Source organism: Trichoplax adhaerens, genomic scaffold (genome assembly GCF_000150275.1).
Source record: "Trichoplax adhaerens TRIADscaffold_7 genomic scaffold, whole genome shotgun sequence".
In the NCBI taxonomy this organism is placed as follows: Eukaryota; Metazoa; Placozoa; class Uniplacotomia; order Trichoplacea; family Trichoplacidae; genus Trichoplax; species Trichoplax adhaerens.
The window spans coordinates 1-22,105 of NW_002060949.1; the positions used below are offsets into that span (position 1 = coordinate 1).

At 34.4% G+C, this 22,105-nt stretch overlaps 3 protein-coding genes across 3 annotated transcripts; 1 reads left to right on the top strand and 2 right to left on the bottom strand.

The window, feature by feature from the left end:
- Window positions 1-1,467: 1,467 nt before the first annotated feature.
- On the bottom strand, window positions 1,468-1,803 carry TRIADDRAFT_27643 (uncharacterized protein; the record flags this gene model as incomplete). The annotated part of the gene is made up of 1 exon (XM_002114179.1): window positions 1,468-1,803. A coding segment is annotated over one exon (336 nt), but the record flags the coding sequence as incomplete, so codon positions are not given.
- Window positions 1,804-2,029: 226 nt separating this feature from the next.
- On the bottom strand, window positions 2,030-3,829 carry TRIADDRAFT_28026 (uncharacterized protein; the record flags this gene model as incomplete). The annotated part of the gene is made up of 5 exons (XM_002114180.1): window positions 2,030-2,151; window positions 2,333-2,446; window positions 3,147-3,260; window positions 3,415-3,531; window positions 3,721-3,829. Coding segments are annotated over 5 exons (576 nt in total), but the record flags the coding sequence as incomplete, so codon positions are not given.
- A 10,351-nt stretch (window positions 3,830-14,180) lies between these two features.
- TRIADDRAFT_27973 (uncharacterized protein) lies at window positions 14,181-21,792 on the top strand (the record flags this gene model as incomplete). Its single annotated transcript, XM_002113857.1, has 7 exons — window positions 14,181-14,358; window positions 15,632-16,824; window positions 16,849-18,295; window positions 18,497-18,657; window positions 18,818-19,039; window positions 19,132-19,365; window positions 19,447-21,792. Coding segments are annotated over 7 exons (5,781 nt in total), but the record flags the coding sequence as incomplete, so codon positions are not given.
- Between the last annotated feature and the right edge of the window lie 313 nt (window positions 21,793-22,105).

Sequence of the window (22,105 nt, forward strand, 5' to 3'; positions counted from 1 at the left end):
ACTCGATATTTTTGTACTAATACCATTTATATTAATCTTTGATACCTGATACTCGTGATATTTATATTCACATAAAGTAGAGAGAATAATAATATCCTAATTATGTATTCGTATATGTATATATATATACTGTATGTGGACCCTTACCTTCTGTACAATTGTTACCGGTCCATCCACTTGTACAAGTACAATTATATCCATTACCATTACCCTTACATGTTCCGTTATTACACGGATTAGGGTTACAATAATCTATAATTGCTGTATACGAATATATATATATATACATATAATTATATACACGTTAGTAAGTTAGAAAATATTAATTTTGTCTATTATCGATTACAGTAAGATAGAGTATGTGTATGTATTTCACATTGTATAATTAATTGTATTGATATTACACATGTGTAAGTAATATTCCTGTAATGTAGAAGACGCGAGTATACGCACGTATATAGATACATACCATTGGAACAATTAACTCCTGTCCATTGAGCCATACATGTACAATTATACCCCATATTATTATTATTCACACAAGTTCCGTTATTATCGCATGGGTTCATACTACAATAATCTTGTATTACTATAATGAATTTATTGAATAATAAAAAATAGCATTAGCAGTTGTAAATTAATTTAATTCTATTCTGAGTCGAAGTTTAGTTATATCGTATTAACACACTAAAAAGTTATTAAACATATTTAGAGTGTTTATATATTAAGACGCGATAATAAGATAAACAGATGATCATATTCGTATTCGTATACATCTACAATTATTAATGTTTATTCTTAAATATATTTATACCTTGATCACAATTCTGTCCTGTATATCCTGAATAGCATGAGCATGTATGTCCACTTGCAGTTAATCGGCATTTTCCATTTACACATGGATTAGCGGTAATACACACACTGGGATCTATAAACAATATACCATATGTAAGTAGTAAAATCACTTGTATGTTATTTTGAAACCAATGAGGAAAGAGTCTTTGCATTCATATAATATTCTTAATATATAACATAATAAATTATTGAATAGACTGCAATATCATACTGTATTTATAGCATTATTATTTAAATATTGATTTAATAAAATAATTTATCCAATTTCGTTATAAGTAATCGTATTAGCTTCAACGAGACGATATTGCATAATAAATTAATAGATCGAACAGTAATGCACTCTTAATACATGTTACGAAATTCTCTCGTAACGTTTTGACTACTGATAAAATATCTAATAAATTAATCACTTATACGTATAGATTGACGTTGTATTTAGCATCTAACTGTATATCGTATATTGACTTAAATGTTAACATGAAATCCAATAAATAATAGACAGTTGCATAACAGTTATTGTACATTACAAAAACAGTATGTGTAAAGTATTCGTAAGCTGCCAAATAGAAAACTGTCATATACGAATACACATTGTGCAATAATAGATTAGATTTATTGATTATGATCAATTACGAAATTACCTTGACATTCAACACCAATATCTTCTTTGTGGTCACAATCTGTGTTACTCCAACCCTTATTACCGCAATCTAGAATATTATATTCGTTCCCACTACATGATATTCCTTCTAACCAGATTGGTCCTGTCCCTTGACCTCCGAGATTCCCACAACATTGATATTTGACGAATCCTGTATATCCAAGTTGACGGCATGCGACACGTCCATCGCTTACACCGAAACCATCATGACATATCGTACCCCATTGATTATTATGATAAATTTCTAATCGTCCTTTATTGCTTGAAGAACCATCCACTAGCCTTAAATCTCCTTCCTGCCAGTTATATACAGCTACACGTACGTATCAAACAATGAATAGAGTAATAGCTTACTTAAACTGAGTAAACCTTGATTCTTAATAATATGACTATTTCGTGCAATAGTATTACACAATAACTATCAAGTGTTGTTATATTTTTAACTACTTTCGAGGGCCCATAATCTTGTTAATTGCTACTCAGCTATTTAATTTATATTTTAACAACAACGAATCACCCATTACATTGTGAGCAATTGAAGCCTTTCCATTCTGTAGAACAATTGCAATTGTATCCTTGTAAATTATTCGTACACTGTGCCCCATTTTGGCACGGGTTAGGATCACAGTAATTAACTAAAAGTAAAAAGGAAGGATAATAAATTCATAAAATTATTCGCATTTCGTGCAAGACCCTAAGGCAATTTTAAATAGCTAAAAATAATACATTAGTACGTTGATGTGCTAATGAAATTTTTATATAGTGCACAACAAATTAAATTTGTCGGATTGTCAATTGTACTGTAAAGTAATTTACCTTGAGTGCAATTACTACCAGTCCATCCAGGCATACAGGTGCAATTAAATCCATTGCTATTACTAAAGCAGGTACCATTATTGCATGGATTTGAATCGCAATAATCTATAATTTCTAAGTTTAAAATATATTTAAATTACATTTAATATTGAACTGGGCTATGAAGTATAACAGTGGCATTGTCGCCATTTATATACAACATCAGTAGTACATCCGGCCCCGCATATGTAATATTCTTGTATAGCGAAAGTACGTAAAAACATGATTTTTAAAATTTACATTAATCTTCCAATATTCCACTTCGGATGCCTATCGCATCGACGTAAAACGTATAAGTAAACGTATAAGTATGGTAGCTATGTCTTGATAGTCAAGCTACCGTTTTACTAAGACGTCCAACAAATCGATTATTCTATTGTAACGTTCTTATACAGTAAAGCCTAACAATCTTCGCTTTTAACTTTTTAAGTTCTATTACGACATGGGTTAGGATTACAGTAATCGGTAATCCCTATTTATCAAATAAATACAGCATTCCTGATTCAATTATTGCATTATTTTAGTTAATATTGGAGTAACGTAGGCAATTACAGTTCAGTTGAATACTGTATATCATGTCGGCTGGTACATACGAAAGCTGTCATTATATTAAGAATTTCCAATTATTAAATTTAATAAGAAGTAATCTATTAGAGCCACCGTTTATACCTACTATTACGACCAAACTATAAATTTAAACGTGTTATAGTTTCTAATAAAATGCCATAGTACTGGTACAAGAATACATACTAGATAAAAATAGAATATGATTTACCATTTGAACAATTGATACCCGTCCATCCGGACATGCAAGTACAATTATATCCGTTATTGTTGCTAATACACGATCCATTGATATTACACGGATTGGAACCACAATAGTTCACAGCTACAATACCGATAGTTAAAAAGAGATCAATTCAAAATGCTACCATATAGTAGATTACAGAGTATATCACCTCCAATCATTGAAAGCGAAATAAAGTGTCATAATCAGGCAGTGCGGATTGATTATGCCCTTTAGCAAAACTGCCAATAGTTACCTTCCGAACAATTTAGTCCTGTCCATCCTGTCATACAGGTACAATTATAACCGTTACCGTCGTTAATGCAGATCCCACTATTGGCACAAGGCTTTGAAATGCAATGGTCTATTAAGACTATAGATTATAAACAGATAGATTTATCAATGTTCTGTTTTGATTGATAAAGTAGAGTTATATGCGAGAAACCGATCCAAATGATGTAATATAGTAGGATACATGGACCTCTACTGCCTCTAATACTTCAAAGTAGAATAAGATAGCAACACATGATAGGTTTATGCAGAAATAAATAGCGTGACTTACCATCTGAACAATTAAACCCAGTCCATTCCGTCATACACGTACAATTATATCCGTTGCTGTTATTAATACAGGTCCCATTATTGGCGCACGGTTTGGAAATGCAATAGTCTACTAAAGCTATACAATAATAGAGAGAGAGAGAGAGAGAACATGTTAAGTGAAATATAGTACGGTACTTGCAAATGATGAAAGCTGTCGTAGTCGAGCTTTGAGCTTTCAGTAATCCTCCACTTCTAGGTTCAGTATTAATTACTCCCTGAACCGAAAATTTCTGTAGTCACAAAGAGCGCCACATATAGAAAAGGCTACTTTTGCTTTGCTATGCACTCAACACATTCCTAGTCGGATGTTCCGCAACACAGTATAACCCCTTGACTTAAAAAAACTGAGTAAAATACAAGTATAGAACTGTATAATTAATTAATATACTACACGATCGTAACTTGACTAAAACTCGCGAATAGCAAAGCCAACAAACGCGTTACTTGTAAAACTGAGCCACTGATTTCTATGTCTATGTTATTATAGTTATCTCTTACTTAGGTGTGGATTAGGCTAATGACTAAATCTTACAGCATGTTTGCAGTAAGTTCCTGACTTTTTATCACACACAAATTTTAATATTAGTACTTTAATAAGAATGGCATTACATAACTCTCAAGGTCGCTTGACACACTGTGCCGCTACAAACTTGAACAAAATAGTAATAGCAGCAAGAACATATTTCGCAGTTTGCAGCATTAGTATGAAACCAGAAGTTGTACAACATGGATTATTTAATTTAACGAGACTAGAAAATAAAATGGTGAAGATAAGAGAGTGGTTAACCTTGATCGCAATCCTGTCCTGTATAATCGGGATATCAAGAACAGGTAAGGCCACCTGCTGTTAGTCGGCACGTGCCATTAACTACTATATTTATCTACAGTATACGTGCCTCGAGAAGGACTGCATTGAAATACGACAATCAAATTCACACCCTCAACAGTAAAAACGCAGAAATCTATCATATATTCGTATGCTGCACTAGAATTAAACGTTTAGCCATCAATACTTGCTTAATCTCCTACTGTTAGAAGATTACTGATGTTCTCGTTATTAATTAATAGTAATTGCAGTAATTAACCAGAATACATGTATTATTATGATTTTAACCATTGTATTTTGTGATACTTAGATCCTGTATATTGTGCAGGCTATACAGTACTTACCGTTTGACGTTGTAATAAATGATATAAACGCAACAATCACCTGTAAAGTGTAAATAAATAAATAACACGCGTGTATTAGTACTTTAGGCCGGAAATTTTTTTCAAGCCTGCATTACACTAGCAACAAACAAAAATATATCTTTTATAGCTATACAATACATACCAGAAGTACTTGCAATGTTGTCACATTGAAAAGTTTCCTTTTCCATAAAAAGCTGGCCATTACGGTAAGCCGTATTGATTAAATCTTTTACGGAAAGTCAATAGAACATTTCCCGTTAATTTAACTAGTTAATGATTATTACCTATGAATTTACCGATTTTTAAAGTATCTTGCATGCATGCACATTTACGTATGAGTAAGGCGATTAAAACAAATCACAAAATCTATGACCAACTTTAATCAATTAGTGATGAAAAGACGCTTGATTAATTAATTATTTATCAATAACTATTCGCAGGCACTAAAACACATGCATACAGTAATCGTTACCGATGATGATTATATCAATAAGCAGGCAAACTTGAAGTAAGGCTTTACTGACCGCTTCATTTAGGTCTCTACCGTAAGTTAATATACGTTGTACTAGTTCAGATGTGCAATATGCAAACTCCAACGCGATACATGTAGATCCGAAAAAGAATCGTGTGGTATTACCGAAGAGGAAAAAATTCCATGAAGTGAATATCGCCATAGAAATCTTAAGTTTAATCTGCCTGCACCATGATATGTACTCAATATTAGAATCATGTTGTATTGGTTTTGGTACAAGCTCGATCTGATCAAATTAATGGAAGGATTTGATGAATTGTAATTGAATAGCACAGAGAAACAGCTCACTAAACTGTCAAGAAAATTTGAGACACTAAAATTCACCCAACTGACATCTAGGTAAAAATCTCTCTATGTGCGTGCTTATCATACGATATATGTATGCGAATACAGCAAGGACATAATGTCCACGCTATTGTAGTAATGCACCCATATTTGATTATACGGATAGCTATATTTGATATAGTTAGTTGCTTTGAATAGATATTACCCGTGAAGCTAATATTAGGTTATTACTAACTACTATATTAGAAATTGTTGATGACTAATAGTAGCCAGTTGAGTAATTATGGTTTAAGATTTATGCAGTTAGAAACGCTGTAGTTGTTAAGATACCCTTCGGAGAAAGGGCCTAGACGTTAACAGAAGAGTAGTGATATCTTAAGTAGAATGATTTAGATTGTAGAAAAGAATGATATACTATAAGAGAAAAGTATTTGGTTTGATGACTCATGTCTGATTGTAGATTAATCAAGTTGTCATAAATGGATTTAACGAAATGTTTATAAGAACTGCGGAGATGAGCTCATAGGAGAGAAGAGATTTCACTTCGCTTTGAGCTCGGAATACTTTAGATTTTGGACTGGATTTTTGTAGTAGTTAATTATTGCTCTACTATTCCTAAAACCTTGTAATAAAAGCCTTTTAAAAAATACCATTTGACTAGATAGTTATTCTGAGGCGCATTTATTACAGTTATAAATGAAAATTACTGTCGCAGTAACGACTTTTGCAATAAAATTATTAAATTAATAAAGCAAGGCGTAAAAAATAAAATCATTCAAATTAAAAATAATTAAAAATTGCTTTACATTTTAGCCCGATGATAATAACCTTGATAGGTTAATCGTACCAGGCGACGTAACTTTCACGCTTACGGATACCGTTTAGTATAATATTTTGATAGTAGTCACTTTTAAGGTCAGGAACAACCTATTATTGTTATAAAATTTTGTCAGTTTACATATACGCTCACGTATTACAAAATAAGATTAATAGTGGCATCACTGGACTGAGTGTTACGGCTATTATGATTACCTGTAATACTTTAAGCGTAGAATAAGACGGAACTAAGGATAACTTTTGTTTTTTAGATCATCAGATATAAACCCTTTAGAAGGAAATTATAACATAATTAGTTCGTCAATAAATTCCTTCAGTATGTCGTTAACAGGAGTGTTACTACTAATTTATTATCATTAAATTTTTAAAAGCAGGCTATTGGGCTCTTTTTAAGTAGCTGAAGTTTAAATAAATAGGAAATTAAATCGTTGCGTAAATAGAAAGCAATGGTGAAGACATCAAATCAAAAATTGCTCAACGTACCTGCAGTTTCAGCTATACCACTGAATCCACGGCTTATCACAAGTAAGTCTCATGATGTAATTCAAACTGTTTTATATATACGCCAATATACATTATACAACCATATCCTCGCACCGACTTCCTCTAGTATCTGGCATGCATAGAATATTATTGCATATGCATACACAATGCTATCCATAGCTAGACTTTATAAGCTCTGCTAAGCCTACTGATCTTCTTCAGATTATGCTGCTGCATGAGCATGGGTGTCAGCAATTGCCAAATTAATTAAATTACTTTATAATGAGGATACAATGATATAAAGTAACATTTGCATTAATCAAAGTACATATATGATGTTACATTGGAGCAATATTATAGCATCTTGCAAGCTACAGCGTGTATTATTTGTACCTACACACATAATAATGGTAATCAAATAGTATCCATTATGATTTGAGGTTATATTAGTTATTCATACAAACGTTATTCATAAAGCTTTTCTCCAGTCAAAACCCTTACCCAGTTTTGCAGCTCTGCTCAGTGCATATTAATTAAGCGATTACCTGCAAGTTAGTTCATTAAAAGCAATAGGTCACTCCATTGTTCTCCTGTTCATAACATTTAATAGCTTAAAACCATTATAATGTATTTATTTATTTTTTAATTTTCGATCATAACAATTAAAAATAATTAAAAATTACAATAACTATAAAATTGAGTAAATAAACACATGGTTTGCTATTCTTACATTCGTTACTGGTAATTAAAATAATCAATTAACATAATGCAAAATTTTGCAATATTGAGGGTAATACGATAGATAAAAAAATCTCATTATAGAGTACAACCCCTCATAAAAATATCTGAACTTAAATCTTCGTATTCAATCCATGCATCTAGTCGTCAAAAAATCCTATTCAATAACGGTAAGCAAACTTGTTCATAATCGATAAGCGAAATTTTTAAAATTACTTCAATACATAATTATCTATTTTCGATGAATCTCTTAAGGCTACTTCGATATTTTTATCCTTAAATCAAGATTTAGGCATAGTACATTATAAAGTATTACTATGATGACATTAAAAAATTTCTAGCTACTGTTTAGCACTACATCATTACAATTTTTGTCGTCGCAAGAAAGCGTCCCCATAATATTTATAAGAAAAAATTGTATGAGTATTGCTAATATAATGTATTCTACTTAGTTAGTTTGGCTATTTAAGCTTCAAAAATTAGTTTCTGCCAGCAAAATGTTTATGATACATTGCTGAGATATCAACCGATCGATTGTAGTACTATAACTCTACAGGAATGATTTTAACGCATCATGCATTCTTGACAATGTTAGCCAAATAGCTTAAATCTATCCATATCCTTTCTGCTAAAACTTAGTATCATGTGCGTGGTGAGTAAAATTACTAATAAGTAATAAAATTATTTTTAGCAATGGTAAGTGATACCATTAATTAGTTTACGAAATATTCTTGAATGGCACAACTTCGTAAAAATGTTCGTTCATATCGCAGCAGGTATCAATCCCCTTTTAATTAAAAATAATAAATACAGCATTCTTAGGGAGGGGTTCTATGCATAACTAACGATAGATGGTATGGGTCTGCAACCATCATAAAGGTGATGTTTACTTTAATTAAACAGATCTAAGACAAAAGAAGACATTCAAATAAAAGTTAAGAATGATAATTACGAAGTTAATTGCAGATTGCCAAGTGGTATTGCGACTTATTATCTTTAAATTGTTATCTCAATCACATCACAAAGTGCACATTGCGCTGTTTTAAGAAGGCAAAGGTTAATCAGCAGTTAAATCATCCAGCCATAGGTAGTAGGATCCATATATTATTTTATTAAATCTACAAAGATAACTATTTATAATTAGGAGAATTTTAATGACGATATGTAGCGTTATGAATCACTTAAAATAGGCAATTTGAGAAGATTTATGACTGATAGTGTAATTGAAATCCAATGAAGAAGAGGCTTAATTGGGCATGATTATGCAATAACTTTCCATTACTGTGTACTGGTTTGCGTGACTGTTATCATGCAATTCATTATATTGAAGTGGAAAGATGCTTACACTGCACTGCAAAGATCAGCGTAATTACTATCAACTATTCACTTGTACTAAGGACGGTTCTGTATGCTTATGCCATTTGATATAGTAAAACTTGACTTAAATGAAAAAGTTGCATCAAACAGTAATCCAAAACTAAATATATAATTATGTTATTAGCATTACATAACTCATCACATTTAGATATCTCTTAAATAACATTTTGTATACTGCATTTAATTACAATTATTTATTATGCTACCTGCAATTTCCTGCAATTAGTGTTTACGCAAGTTACTTTTATTTTTGTTACTTACGCGTATTAACGCATTACGATAGTAATTGCTACATGCAACAATTAAGAAAAAAAAATTAGCTTACATAAATATTTCAATCCTATTCAGACGTAATACAAATCAAAACTACTAAAGCAGTTATCTTAAATAGGTCTATCGATGTTATGGAAATAAAATTCCTTTTTAGAGTTTTACATAGGATAATGCAGATTACAAACATCATATTCTAAGGAATATGCAAATATACAGCGATATTGTTATTAACAAAATGATATATTGCGTTTTGCCTAAAATTGAACATAGCCTCAGTGATAGTAAATAAATGATATCGTTTATATTTAAACAAGTTGATAGACCAGTGCAATAAGAAACTATTTCTAATTTATGTGACAGTGATACATTCTTCCCTATACTGTATATCATGGGATTGGCAAAGATTTTACAGTATATGCAAGAGTTGTCATTTTTTCATGCATTAAAAATTATTACACTACTCATAACCCAATCGAATAGTATGATAGTTGAAATTATTGGGAAGGAATAACATACGTACAATAGTACCACCATTGATTTGATATTCTAGGAAGGTACTTAGTAAATTGCTATGTATCAAAACTGTGCATGGTAGTACAGTAGTTAACTTTGGTTCTATGCGTTGCAGAAATCTAATTGAAATTATCATAGAACATCAAACAAACGTAGGACAGATATGGTACGTATCAGGTTCACCCTTTGTAATCCTAAATCTCCTACGTAATTGAGTGCATACCATTGTTGACAATTTGTTGGTTCAACGATATCTTAATTAAGCAGCATTATCAATATTATTCGACGTAATAATCCAATCGAATTTTAAAAGCTACTCAAATTACAATCGAATGCTACTAAAAAGAACTTCTGCCTACCTCAAGTCCCTAATGTGCATACGCTGGAATAAATATTAAATAAGTAATCAACGATGTAAATAAATGAAGCTGCGAGCTAGAGCAGTTTTTGATATCAACAAAGAATTTAGATATTTAATCACTTTTGCGTATTTTACTAATGACCTCAGTCTGAATTATCTATCGTCAACGGCTTTAATAATTGAATATTAAGAATTAATTTTGATGTTAAATTTGCTCATCTGCAGCTTATTATTTCCAGATTGATAGGTAAATATCTTATGTTTCCAGAGTTGAACGATGACATTCATGCAAATTTATTAAAAACGCTTGAAAAGGCTGACTATAACTGATGACCTTTCAAGCTTTTTACTGAAATTGAATTTTAATTCCGATAGTAATGAAATAAATTAGATTTCTAGGCCATAAAGACTCTCTTAAATTATTGTTAGTGAAGCGGCAATGGTAACCGTTGTGTTTCCACTCTTAGTCGTTAACGTTAGCACGAGGAACTTTGATACACTCCTACTAGTAAGCTTACTGATCTCTTTTATTTAGGATTTACTGCATTTAAATAGTATAGCTGTAATGGCGTATTATACCCTTATCTTAGTAATTCATTACCTTATCTTATGCTAACACGTTAGGTGCAGTACAACAAGTTACTGTATTCTTACATACATAACAATATCTTTTTTAAAAATAATAATATAGAAACTAATAGATACACGTATTACATAATATTGTACTCTCATCCTTTATTGCAGTAAAGCAGAATTAATTGCGTGAAAGATTGATTGATTGCATGGCTGTACGTGATCATGGTGTAAAAGGTGAATATGTATTTATCGGAATTTCGGAATCAAAAGCTAGTTTCTATTGATAATGATGTAAACGATAATTTTTACAATTACTATCCATATAGCGATCAATCAATGATGGGCAAAATTGAATACCAGTGTGAAACTTCTGATGTCAAATTATAGCTAAGCGATAATGTAAAGATGAATGGTGAAAATGACCGACTGATGATTGCATGTCATACGGTCATAGGTATATCCGAATTGGACCCGGCTTAGTAAAATATTATTCTGCAGCTACTATTTTATTATTAAGTTAACTATACGGAGAAAATTAGCACGGCTAGCAAAGACGATAGGATTATCCTGTATTGAACAAAAGTGGGTAATTATGCCAAATTTGCCGTTGTCAATTTGTCCAACAATTTGATATCACAGTTGTGTACTTAGGTAAGAATTCCCAGGATATTTTTTGCAGTGAAGATGATTAGTAAAAATGGACCAAAGATGAATTAAAAGTGCAATGAGTACCGCAATACCTTAAAAAGTAAAAGGTACTAAAAAATAATAATTATGAAGCTCATCTTTATGGCAATCGGTTCGCCAAAGCAACCATAAATTACGACCACTGCCGGGTCCTAATCATGACTTACAGTATTGGTTGAGTCTTCTGCCCATGAGTCATCGCTTGAAGCCGCGTGTCCTTCTAAAAGACTCATTATTATTATTATTACTATCACTAGAATGATTCACCAATCCTGGGTGCGGTAGGTAACGTGATCATGACGAATCGATCAGGGTGTCGCCACGCGAAACGGTCTACAGTACTGTTCAATACAGGATTGTACTGTACACTGTAGACTGTACGGTACAGTACAGTACACTGTACTGTAAGTTTTGACTTACAGGACAGTAGAGTCTTGAAGTCGGTAAGGACAGCCTGTAGGAAAAGTCTCCAGTACAGTTTTACTGTACTGTACTGTATTTTCTACAGTACAATTCTGTACTGTAGAAAAAAAATCGACATTTGTACTGTACAGTACTGTACTGTAGAAAGGCTTTTGCAGAAGTCGATTTGCTTACTCTCTCAATTTAGTGACTAAAATACTGTACTGTACCTTACTGTACTGTACTGTACGGTACTGTACACTGTACATTACAGTATGTAAGTGTAAACCAGTTCGAATCAGAGTACTTTAAGGTGCCCTAAAATCACGAGAGTGAATCAAAATGTAAAAAAAATTATACGAATATAAAGCTGAATAACTATATGTATAGAATTTTAGGCAAATTTTGCAGCTTTACTACAATTTATTTTGCCTAATAGCACTCTAAAGAAAACTGGCTCACATCGCTGTACAGTGTACAGTACTGTAAGAGTACTGTATTACTACAGTACTAAAATACTGTACTGTACCGTATGTACTGTACTGTAGTTACCGTACTGCACTGTAGTTTCTCGAACCGATACAGTAGTACAGTATTACAGTATACAGTACTATTATACTGCAAGAGTACTGTACAGTATTACTACAGTATATTGGCGAGATTTTTAATACTGTACTATTATTGATAGTTTTCAAAGCTGTGATAACAGTCTGCGTTTTTGAAGAAGCGTTCAAAAAAGGAGCAATTGCCTTTAAGTCAAAGGTGTTCTATCATAATACATCAATTGCTACCTTCTATTTTCTTTCAAATGGCTGACTAAATCAGCTCTTAGCTTTCTCTCAATACTCTACTGTACACTTTCTCAAACTGTTGTTTGACCAACGATTAATCCTGTATCAAGTTAAGTCAGTTTTTACGAGCACTTGAATTAATTATCATTCCAATTTTACGTGACCGATAAATCGAACATCATCATCAAGTATGACCGAAGCAGGTAAGCGATTGTATTCGATTCATGGTTGATACTCCTCCTCTTGCTATTATGATAAAGTAAGCTATCCAAGTTGCACTTACTGTATTGGTAATTAATGGCTAGCGGAAATCGCTTGCTAATGTTATGGTAATTGACACTATGAAAACCGTTAAGAATACACATTTTGGGGCGTAGTTCTCATGCTGCTTAGCAGTACAGTACAGTAGTATTCAATTCCAATACAGAAAGGTGAACGACTTCACTTCATTAGCGACAATCTTAATATTATTACTTACAGTAGTCTACAAGACTTTGAAGCATGGATCATTTACGTATATATAATACAGTACAACAAAATGGTGAGCTGTTGCTTATTTTAGATCGCCATTAATTTTAAATTTTTTTATTTTATATTGCCGATCTTAGATGTGGTCATCAATATATTGTATTGTTAGTGTTAGCGCATCATACTATTCGTACTTTACGATGAATTTATGCCGATAGTTTTTTATTCATTGATGATAGCATACAGTATACGGTGTTATACGCTATAGTGATGGCATCCTTTTCAGTAGTCCCCTACTGTGTATAGCAATATGCGAAAACTTGCGAGAATGCAGATAGCCGTACCAAATTTCAGCCTGGCTACGATCTTTCGAAACTACATATCGGAATGCGCAACAAAGCACTAACCATCAACTTTAACTTTACTTTTAACCTATTACTAAAACCCTCGCTCACGCTTACGTGTTAAATATCCCTGGAAAATTTGCTGCTTAACCTACACAGACATAAACTTCATTCACTTTCCTGTTGAATCTTTGGATTCTTAATGGTGACTTAGATTTTACAGCAGTCAGTTAAATTGTATGTTATGGCATCTGATTTAAGTTTTTAGTACTGTCTTCGTTGTAGCGCGGGCCTACTTGCAAATTTCTAAAGTCATATTCTGACTGTATATCATACGCGCGCATAGTCGTATAGAGTAATGCCCATCATTCATAGTATAATTATGAATGCTGCATAGCAAGAATTATTATAAGATTGATGCCCACAGGAGACTGTACCGTCTTAATTCTAATCATAGTAGGGTTGCAATTACCCACAGGCCTTTACAGTCTGTGATGTCGATTGACTACAAAATGAAACTACTGTAATGTGAATTGTGCATTCTTTTAATTTCTTAAAACAGACACCTCCCGCGCTTTAGCTGTACTCAGCAAGTTTCACAACAAGTTAAAAACTGATGGATTTGAAAGTCATGCCCAGAACCTATCAAAGGTTCGAGACATGTTGCAGCATCCAGTATTTGGCCATCTACTAAATATGCAATCTTCAATGGGTGACATGATAGAAAAGGTTTGTATTTGTACTATACACTAAAAATCCTATTTTGATTATAGTAATTATGATAAACAATCAATAAATGTGCTGACTTTATGTAATAGTACAGTATGGTAATGAATTTGCTTGTAAAAGCATAAGGCATACCGTTACATCGTTGTCATTGTAAATATGCATAATAAGACGAGTTGCGCTTGTTTAATATTAGCTCCGAAAAGTATTGTAAGCATCCCTGCAGTACGTTAATAGTGACGCTTTTCTGCCCTGCAAGTTATAAAATTCAAGTTGTCATCTTAATTTATTACCAGGAGCTAAAGTTCTAATTTAGTTCAAACTACAGAATGTTTATTAAAATCTAGTTCAATTTCAACATACATTTTATGAATTATAGATTAAAGCTAGCGTTGGCCTTGACACTTTATCTGCCAATGGAAACCATCAACCAAATGACTCCTATAGCAATGGTCATGCTAATATAGACCCGGAGAATGAAGCAGTTGAATCCAATCAGATAAAAATGGATGATCACCAAATAGATCCCCACAGGGATGATATACACTCACAAACTTATCCAGAAACATATGAACCTGAACATAACGATAGACCGCAGTATCCTGCCGAAAATGACTATGATCAGGGCAACACTTACCATTCCACAGATGCTTATGAACATGAGGTGAATCAAAGTGATGAAAGGGATTTCACTAATTATGCAGAACATCATGACGAGTATCCACTGCATCACAATGTTGATGACGAACACTTTCAACAGAACCATCCTTACATTGCTGACAATCATGAATATCATGATGAATATCCTCTTCAACACAATGGTGATGACGAACAATTTCAGCAGAGCCATCCTTACGTTGCTGATAACCAGGAAATGCATGGATTATATTCTGAAGATCATGGAGATTATCATACTAACGATATCGAAGCTTCATCTAATTACGATCATTTAATACATGAGGCCCCTATCGTCGATGCTAACTTACAACAGACGGAGGAATTACCAACTCATGAATATGACATAAATAATGATGATGAAGTGCCTTATGGATATGAAACTGACCCACATGCTCTTAACCAAGTGAAATTAGAAAATCACGATGTCCCTGAAAAATATGTTCAATATCAGCAGGCTCAGGAGGATCATAGTCAGCTTGAGCCTCAATATCTAGAATATCAAGAAAATGAATCTGACGCGATAGGACATCATGATAGTCAGCATTTTCTCAGTGAAAATCAACATCAACCTTATGAATTGCATGACAATAATTACAACAACGAATTAGGTGATGAACCCACATCACATATGCCTACAAACATGGCAAATGAAAATAGTGAAGAAATTGAATCAGTACACGGTGAAAATGCAACAGAAGTTAAGGCTGCGAATATGATATTGCCATCTATGGATGATCATGACTTCCAAGAAGCGATGCAAGTTGCTGCCCAAGGTCGAATGATTGAGGTAATAACCTTGCTTAAACCACCAAATGGAAGCCTTGGATTTTCTGTTGTTGGTCTTAACAGTGAAAGTCACGGTGAGCTGGGTATTTTTATACAAGAAATATTTCCGGAAGGAATTGCAGCAGTAGATCGTAGACTGCAAGAAAGCGATCAAATCTTGGCTATCAATAAAATTCGCATAGATAGTGGTATACCTCATCACGAAGCAATAAAACTACTTCAGCAGGCCTCTGGGGAAATCGAATTAGTAATTGCCAGAGGTGAAGGTACCGAATCTCCTAGCTTATCGCGATCTTCTTCAATAATGGAAGATCATATGAATGAAATTCGTCGACGTACATTATCGACGACAAGCGCTTCTTCGCAATTGTCTGCTAATATTCAAAACCGTGATGGACCCAAGTGGCGTCAATTAGAATTAATTACTTTGTATAACGATGGCTCTGGTTTAGGTTGTGGTATAATTGGCGGACGTAATGCTGGTGTTTTAGTAAAGAGCATACTTAAAGGTCTAGCGGCTGATCGAGACCAACGCTTGAGAAGTGGTGATCAGTTACTACAAATCGATGACGTTGCCCTTAAAGGTATGTCCAGTGAGCAAGTAGCAGGCGTTTTTAAACAGTGTACTACTACGGTAAATTTAATAGTTTCCCGCAAGTCATCTTATGAGCCACCACTAGATGGCCGAATTCATTCGACGGTTCCACTAAAGACCTATGACATGTATGTTAATTATACTCCTCAAGATGGAATAGATGTTCTTGTTGGCGGCTACATTGGTGAACAGATAAGTGAACAATTAAATGGCTTATTTGTTATAGGTGCTGCTGACGGTGATATCACATCCATTAGTAGTAAATTAAATAAAAATGATCAAATTGTGAAAGTTAATGGGATAACTGTTGTTGGTGAAAGTGCTCTAACCATTTGCGACTTACTAAGAAATAGTGGCGACAGGATAACGCTTACTATGGCAGATTCTTCACCTGATATACAAGTTGATGCAACTGCTGAAGTACAAAATGAAGCGGTGTCGGAGCGATACGATGAGTTAGCAACTGATATCCAAAATGAACTGATTTCGGATACACCAGCGGTATTACCCCCTGATAGTTATGCTGAGCCAGAGGAAGTGAACACGAATGAACCAGTAAATCTTTTAGAAATGAGACTTGTAGAAGCAGCCCTATCTGGCTTAAAAACTGACGGACGCGTTGATGATGAAACGCTCGAAAAAATGAAAGCCAAATGGCAAGAAAAGATCGGGCTTGATAAAACGATTGTCGTGGCTGAGCTCTGCGACTTTGATCCTGCGGGAGGACTAGGCATCAGCATAGAAGCGAAATCCTTAGATACTGAATCACCAGAACACTTTATACGATCAATTACTGAGAATGGAATTATTGATCGCAATGGCGTGCTAATGGTTTACGATAAACTCCTAGAAGTCAATGGAAATCAAATTTCTGGACTCTCAGATAAGAATGTTATTGAAGTCATTCGTTGTCTGCCATCATACGTCTACATTGTAGCTGCAAGAGAGTTACAACCAATAGAGGAAACAACTGAATTTCAAACTGCTCACCAAGATGAAGCAGCGATTGATTTTTCATTCATGGATGATGAAGATGAAAATGATTCCCGAATACAGCCGCCTGAAATTACTGAATCTACAGATGCACCTATCTCTCGAAATTATCCCATTAATCGAAAAGCTTCTTTAGAACAGTTTGCCACTACAGCAAGATGGAAGGACAAACCAATGGTTATAGAATTGGCTAAAGAAGACCATGGATTAGGTTTCAGTTTGTTAGATTATTTTTCTGTTAACTTAGGCTCCAAGATTATACTAATAAGAAATGTAATAAAAGGCGGAGTAGCTGATACTGACGGAAGGATACAACCTGGAGATCGACTAATATCTGTTAATGGAAAGAGTCTTGAAAATGCAAGCTTAGATTATGCAGTTGAGATGTTAAAGTCGACAGCTCACGGTATTGTTCGTATAGGTATTACGAAGCCAATCACAGCAGTACCTCAACGTATGTCCAAAGGTTTGATTATGGAATCCGTTCCAGAAAATGCAATTGAACGTAGCGATGCAGAAGCAGTTTGTAGCACTGATACAGAAATGACAGAAGGTACACGAAATAACTATCGTGATAAAAGACCTACGCCTTTAAATATTACGGAACCAGATGAAGGCATTACTAATACCTCAGAACCAGTTATTCCTCCTTATGTAGAATACATTACTATTGATAAAGGGAAATCTGGTCTAGGGTTAAATATAATGTGCGATGATTACGGGTATGGTGCTGTGATTAAGAACATTTTACCAGGTGGTGCCGTTGAAAATGATAGCAGACTAGAAGTTGGGGACATTATCATGGTAATCAATAACAAAAGCGTCATTGGACTCAGTTCTATAAAATCAAGAGCAATTCTTCGTCGATGTACTTTACATGGAGATCAAATTTCTTTCGGTATTTTAAGGAAGAACCTCGTAGGTAAAGTTCCTGTCCCAGAGCCTACAGATTATAGTCCATCGAAAAAGCTTTCAGTCAAAAGAAAGAATCCCACCCCTAGAGATATTCAACCGTCTGCTGCTATTGATACTGTTGCTGAAGTTGCGGTAGTATCGCAATTAGTTACGGATGACAATATCCCCGATCCAATTCGTGAAGATACAATTATACCTAGTCAACATGAAACTGTCAAAGATGCACGTATGCCTGACTTTTCTCAGTTTGATGCATCGCAAGAAGATGTATGTGATGCAGCAGATACTGATTCAGCTATTGCCGTTATGGCATCAGCGGAAACATATCCCAGTGAAGAATTCATGGTAAGTTTGTTATTCTATGCTAACATCAAACGTAACAATATAGGACCAATAGTCTATCAATATTCTATTAATTGCCATATATAATCTATATCTAAGCGTACGAATGTAACATTTCTCTGAAATCTTTAACTGCCTTATTTACCTTTTACATTATCTGTAGGACGACAATACCGCTAATACTATTCAGTCCTTTCCGTTTCACAAAGTCGTTGAATTATATAGAGATCCAAGGACTGGCTTAGGAATTGGAATAGCAGCTGGGAGTAGTCAGGGTGATGTGGAAAGTTCGGAAAGTATTAAAGGAGTGTTTATTCGTCAAATTAAAGCAGATAGCCCAGCTGGAAGATGCGGCATGTTGATGCCTGGAGATAGATTGCTACAGGTTAAGAAATAATTTTTTATAAGCAAAGTAACCACATCTTTTATTTATAGATCTAATGTAATCAAAATTTTAATAATCGATTATATCAACAGGTCAATCACGTCGATGTAAGCAATGCGACTCACGAGGACGTCATAAATGTAATTCGTAATTCACCCGACCCTGTAAGGATCGTTGTGCAAAGTCTTATTGCAACAAATGATGACAGCAATGCAAACACGGACAAAAACCACGAAAACGATCATAGCCCGGTAGAATCGATGCAAGTATTAGAGCCAGTATCAGTTGTCCCATCTGCTGCTACCTTACAGCAATCCGTTGTGGTGGTAAATTTTTTTAAAATATACACTTTTATGAGTATTGCTTCCGCTATTGTCAAATGTTCAAATATCTTTAACATTTAACAGGCTGTTCCTGAATCTGTGCCAAATAATGAAGATCAAATAAATGTTGCTGGTAACTTGAGCGAAACTATTAACGATGTTGATCTAAGCCCTGAAGAACAAATCATGGAAAAATATGATATAGATCGTGGAGACGTTTTTATCGTACAGCTATTCAAAGGAAGTAGTGGTCTCGGAATAAGTATCACCGAGAAAAAATATCAGGATTCGCCGAGAATATTTGTCGCAAACGTTAAACCAGACGGTCCTGCTGGTTTAGATGGGCAAATCAGCCGTGGAGATGAACTATTAGAAGTAAACGATGCTGTACTACGCGGTAAGCAGCAAAAGGATGCTTTAACAATTTTAAAAGGTATGCCAGCCGATGTTAAACTAATTATATATCGGCCGCTATGGGAAAAGGAAAGACGATCTTCTACCTTAAAACAAGAAATATCAGAAGAAACACCTAACGTGGTTATGAAAAATTCTGCATCATCCGAAAGTCTTACGGTACCAAGAAGTCGATCGTATGCAGATCTCTCTCCTGCAGCAAGTCCTACAGAATCTACTCTCATCGTTACATTAATAAAAGACAGAGTAAAAGGTTTAGGAGTTGCAGTTGGGGAACCGAGAGGAATTGAGAAAAATTCAGGTCACTACGTTATCAAAAATATTGCAGAAGGAGGAGTTGCTGCACGCGATGGTAGGTTAAAGGTCGGAGATCGATTATTAGCAGTTAATAGAAAGTCTATAACTGGTTTGACATATCAAGAGGCAATAGAAGCTTTGAAAGAAGCTGAAGGAGCAGTTACACTTACTGTGTTATCAACGAACAGCGGCATTAATGTACCTATTAGCCCATTTGCTACACTGCCTAGAAATTTAGAAGGTGCAGCTAGATCATCTGATCCTGGTGATTCTCAAAAGGAAAGTACCGGAACTACGCCAACAAATGCAAGTCCAGCAGAAACACCCATTATTAAAACTCCACCTATCGACTTTGATGATGCTATATCTCTTCGAACTTGTCCTGTTATCCCTGGGAAAGAAACTGCAATAGAAATTGACAAGGGTGATGGTGGCCTTGGAATAACAATTATTGGAGGTGCTAATACATTGTTAGGTGCTACCGTAATATATAAGATATATGAAGATGGTGCTATATATGATGATGGGAGATTACAAGTTGGTGATCATATTCTAGAAGTAAATGGAGTCAATTTACGCAAGGCAGATCATGATGCAGCTATAACAGCATTACGTATTGCTCCTCCAGTCGTAAAGCTATTGATATTTCGTGAAAATGCTGATACTGCAGCTTTTCGTGATGATATTCTTGATGTTTTTACCGTTGAACTTCGGCGTAGCTCTTCGGAGGGACTTGGCTTTAGTATTATTAAAGGTGGAACAGAAAATGAAATTTTTATTTCAGATATTGTCACTGGTGGGCTAGCAGAGAAAGATGGCAGATTGTTGGAAGGTGATCAAATTGTCGCTATCAATGGAATAGATGTGCAAAAGCAGACCCATTTAGAAACTACTAAAATTCTGAGAGATCCGAAAGGCACGGTGCGTTTAACGATTAGTCGATTGAAGGCTGGATCAGTAGCTGGTTCGGTAATGTCAGCATGGCCGTCTACAAGTAGCCTCATTGGTAGCGGACTACATTCGAGTACTGATAGTCTACTTGGAACCAACCTTGCACAAAAGGTAGACAATAAAGTTAAGATAGTACAACTGTTTAAGCGTAATCCGCAAGATTCATTAGGGCTCAGTTTCTCGGGTGGTGCTGGAAGTCCTCTAGGTGACGTACCCGTAACCGTAGTAATTGTTAGACCTGGGGGATTGGCAGCACAAAATGGAGAAATTAAAGTGAATGATCAAATTCTAAAAATCAATGGCCAAAACTTGGATGGATTAACCGACGTTGATGTGGTTAAAATGTTAAAAAAAGCTACTGGTACAATAAGTCTACAAGTCTTATCCCCCGAATCTGATAAGACTAAGACCAGAATATCAAGTTCAACATCATCTGAATTGGTCCCATCTCCTAATGTGAAAGATATACCAACTACCATAGACACAGATAACACTACGCTCAAAGAATCTAGACAAGTTATTTTAGAACGCGGCGTCGATGGTCTTGGTTTTAGCATCGTCGGTGGCAATGATAGTGTACAAGGCAACTTGCCAATATTCATCAAGCAAGTTTTCCCTTGGGGAGCAGCTTCTAGAAGTCAAGAGCTAAAGGCTGGTGACCAATTAATATCAGCAAATGGTCACAGTTTACTTAATGTTTCACATGAAGAAGCAGTAAACATACTTAAAGGCAGCAAAGGGAGTTTGGTTTTGACTATATCATCGTAATATTATACTAAGCATCAAATCAGGCCATCAAACCTTCTTGTATAGCGGTATTATCGTTATTGTAGGGTCTCGGCCTTTCTGATAGGTTACCCGTTATAACCGTTAAGACATCTGCAGCGATGACATTTCGTGATACAAGTTTGTTAATTTATGGCCTTTAACATGCACACTATAATACTAATTGATATTATATCTTAATATTGTAAAAAATATCAGTGTAGAAATTATTACCGAAAATAGCTGACCTTACTCTATAATCAAACTAGGATGCAGTTTATAATACAATAGAGCAGCTATATATAGAAATGATGGG